Source organism: Mesoplodon mirus, assembly GCF_964341445.2.
Source record: "Mesoplodon mirus genome assembly, chromosome: 5".
NCBI classification, from domain to species: Eukaryota; Metazoa; Chordata; class Mammalia; order Artiodactyla; family Ziphiidae; genus Mesoplodon; species Mesoplodon mirus.
Window position 1 is genome coordinate 43,297,374 of NC_138980.1, and position 3,959 is coordinate 43,301,332.

The 3,959-nt window shown below is 55.4% G+C and overlaps 1 protein-coding gene across 1 annotated transcript; it reads left to right on the forward strand.

The window, feature by feature from the left end:
• The first annotated feature begins 445 nt into the window (after window positions 1–445).
• LOC309804332 (cytochrome b-c1 complex subunit 10-like) lies at window positions 446–1,559 on the forward strand. Its single transcript, XM_082621690.1, has one exon. It carries the CDS (start codon window positions 1,063–1,065, stop codon window positions 1,258–1,260), a length of 198 nt encoding a protein of 65 aa, XP_082477816.1. The 5' UTR covers window positions 446–1,062; the 3' UTR covers window positions 1,261–1,559.
• Window positions 1,560–3,959: the final 2,400 nt, after the last annotated feature.

Sequence of the window (3,959 nt, forward strand, 5' to 3'; positions counted from 1 at the left end):
CCCTGCACACGACAGCACTCCCTCGGGGCTGGCTGAGACAGGGTGCTGCTGGGGTTTCAGATCCTTAGGTTCCTTATTTTGGAATAGCGATAAATTGGAAAGAGAATGTCGAATGAAATTTAAATGCACAACATGAGAGCTGTGAGTTTCAGTTTTATTTGGGGCCATACTGAGGACTATAGCCCTGGAGAGAGCTTCTCAGAGAACTCTGAGAAACTGCTCCAAAGAGGTGGGAAGGAGGTCAGCATATATGTGATTTTGGAAAAGGGGATGTGCAATCAAGCACACATCTCAGTAGAAGGTTGCTGCTAGTCACCAAGAACAGATGTCTCGGTTAATGATTTTAGTGCTTTTCTAAGTATGGGAAGGTGCAAGAAATTTGGTTCATAAAAATTTTCTCCTGGGACTTCCCTGGTGGCGCAGTGGTTAAGAATCCACTGGCCAATGCAGGGGGCATGGGTTTGAGACCTGGCCTGGGAAGATCCCACATGCAGAGAAGCAACTAAGCCCGTGCTCCACAGCTGCCGAGCCTGCGCTCTGGAGCCTGCGAGCCACAACTACTGAAGCCCGCCGCATGCCTAGAGCCCGTGCTCTGCAACAAGAGAAGCCACCGCAGTGAGAAGCCCTCACTCACCACAGCTAGAGAAAGCCGGTGCGCAGCAACGAAGACCCAACACAGTCAAAAATAAATAAATAATAAATAAATAAAGTCATTAAAAAAGAAAAATTTCCTCCTGAAAATACCTACCTATCTGAAGACCTGTTCTGCCAGTTTTTCCCAGAGCACTGAGAGCCTCATTCCTGATCTCCATCTCCACCCTGAACTCCTTTCAAGGTGTGTTGAAGGTAAGCAACTGTAGTGGCTAATGAGCCAATCCTTGCAGAACCAGGTGATGAGGGACCTTCTTCAGGCATGAGGAGTAGCACTTTCAATCTCAAAACATACATCCAAATGTGTAGGAGCCTGAGGTCAGAGAGCCAGAGGACCTGAATTTTAGAGTAAATCACAGACACAGGAGCCGCATTGAAGGGTCTCCCACTGGCCCATGATGGCACTGATTCATGCAAGAATCGCTGGCGGGCCCCAGGATGCTGTGCAGTTTCCTGGGCCCGCACTGTCGCGAGCTGGCCAGAAATTGGCTTCCCACGGCGGGCATGCGGGGCCCCGTGGGCACCATGGGACTGGTGTGGGCCACCGAGTGGTGGCTGATTCTGGACTGGGTGCCCTACATCAACGGCAAGTTTAAGAAGGATGATTAGGACTTCCCCGGCAGTCCAGTGGTTAAGACTCGGCACTTCCACTGCAGGGGGCACGGGTTTGATCCCCGGTTGGGGAGCTAAGATCTCACACACAGTGCGGCCCAAGAAAAAAGAAGGACAATTAATTAAACCGACACCCCCTCCCCCCACCCCGAACTCAGATCCCTCTGGTGTCTGCTGGTGCAGCCTCCTTCCATCTGCATCTGGAAAGGCCCAGGCCCTTGAGGAAATACACAGCACAAGTTAGACTTCCTATGTTGGTGGAGATAGTTTTGGTGTGTGAAGGCACACAACGTGAAACTTTGCTCTGAAAAAAAAAAAAAAAGAAGAAGAATCGCCAATGGACACCAACATCAGCAAGAGAAAGTTTGAAGAACAAATTAGTGCTATTCTTGCTAACCTCCCTCAACTGAAGAACTGGGGAGATATGTACAGGCAGAACTTGAACTTGTGCTCTGGCCGACTGGGCTGGCCCCTGGTGGGGTCCAGTCTCTCCTGACAGGTATCCCTAGTGTGAGGAGACCCTGCATGTGCTGCCTTCCCTGAGCCTCAGTTTTCCCCACTGTGAAGTGGAAACAGAAGTAGCTCCTGCCCCAGTAGGCTTGGTGGGAATCACGTGAGCACTGAGGACCCAAAGCACCGAGCATGGTGTCCATGCTCTTGTAGAGTCTGGGGTTACCTTGTCCCCGTTCGGCCGAGGGGGACACTGAGACAGGAAGACAGGAGGGCGGTGTTTTGACCAAGGGCAGCCTAGCTCAGGCTGCCACAATTTCTGTGAAGGCCTGTGAGGGCCAGAGGGTAGATTTGAGGATGGACGGACCCCACCGTCTCCCTGCCTGTTCTTCACTGGGCCGCCAGGGGGCAATCTTACAACGGGAAGTGGATCCAGGCACTGGTTTCCCTTCTCTCTCAGACTCCAATTCCCTTTTTCTCCCCCTCCAGGCCCTACAAGGTGTGTCTTTGACGTCATTTCCCTCTTCACTGGCCCCCTGGCTACCCCTCCCATAAACGTGTTCCCACCCCAGGGCTTTTGCACTGGCCGTTCCCTCTGCCGGAGCACCCTCTCTTCCCTTCTATGCCCGGCGAACTGCTCTACCCCTCCCCCAAACCCCACCCCTCTCCTCTGCTCCCAGCCTGGCCCCCACAGACCCTCTTCCCAGGACCTGACCCCTCAGGGTCCCTGACTCACTACTGCCCCCTCCCCAGCTTTCTTCTCCCCCTAGCCGACCCGTTCCCCCCAACAGCCAGCCAGCGTCCAGGGGCTGGGGGCACCTCAGGAGCCAGGGCGTTTTGGCTTCTCCTCCTGGAACCGCGTTCTCCTCTGGAATACGGATGGGGCAACTCCAAAAAAAAAAAAGGGAATTCCCTGGCCCGGGTTGGGGAACTAAGATCCCGAAAGCATGGTGGCGCGGCCAGAAAAAAAAAGAGGTGATGGGGCAACTCCGCAGCTGTGGGCGTGGCTCCGGTTAATCTCGCTCTGGGCCCATCACCCACCCACCCCACCCAGTCGTCGCCCAGCCACCGGGGACAGGACGGGGGCTGGGCTGTATGTTCCCAGGGAGGATCTACCCCTCTCTGGTCCTCAATTTTTTTTTTTTTTTCTCTTTGGCCTCGCAGCTTGCGGGATCTTAGCTCCCCGACCAGATATTGAACCCATGCTCTTGGCAGTGAAAGCGGGGAGTCCTAACCACTGGACCGCCAGGGAACTCCCTCTGGTCGTGACCGATGGGGATTTTCCGGACCAAAGCGAGTCCTGGGGAGGGTTGAGAGGTGAGGAGAGCTGTGGTCTGTGTGGAGGGGAGGTCTGCGATCCCACTCACCCCACGTTGGTCATTCGTCGAAGGCCCCCCGAAGCTCCTAGCTTAATTTCGCAGTGTGTTCTGGGGCAGGGTAGAACTGGGAGACCGGACAGCGCTTGTTCTCAGTCCAGCTGGACCCCACCCCTCATCTGAACCACCCCCTCCCTGGAACCTCGGTGTGTCACCCACATTCAGACCCCGACTCCGGCTCCTCCCCTCATTTGGTCCCTCCCCATCCCTGGTTCCAGCCTGGGTTTGATACAAGAGGCTGGATTTTGTGCTTAGGCGTCTCCGTGGTGACCCAGCAAGAGTTCACCCAGAGCTCCTGCTCTTACTGACAGGGACCATCAGAGCCATGGAGGATTTGTGTGTAGGGCAAAGGCCAGAGCCTATGGGAAGCCGGGGGCTCTCAGGCCCAAGGGTGTGGCTCAGGCTGCGGCTCCCCCTTTGGCCTCCAGGGGCCGCCCCAGCCCAAAAGACAAGGCCGCCAGGTCCCTATCCTGGTTCCAGCAGGGGAATGGCTCCTACTTCCAGAATCTGCCACCCTCTGAGCCTCCGTTTTGCCATCTGTAAAGTAGAGCAATTATAGGAACAGCCTCACTGGGAGGGGTCAGTGAAGAGATGCAAGTAAAGCGCTTCAGCATCCAGTAGGTGCTCAATGGATGTGTGGGCCACTTGCCCAGGCCGTGGCTCAGGAAGGCAGACAGAGAAATTAGTGCTAAAGCATGGCCATGGGGCAAGGAGCACATTCTGGGGTGAGACACTTGGGTCTACTTAGGACAGGCTGAATCCAAAGAGCATGGGGGAAGTCTTGAGGCCCAGGAGGGGGCTGCACCCACAGAGGGGGTGTGAGGTGTGGGGTGCTCAGGCTGCAGTGACCTCCCCTCCACGTGGTCGAAG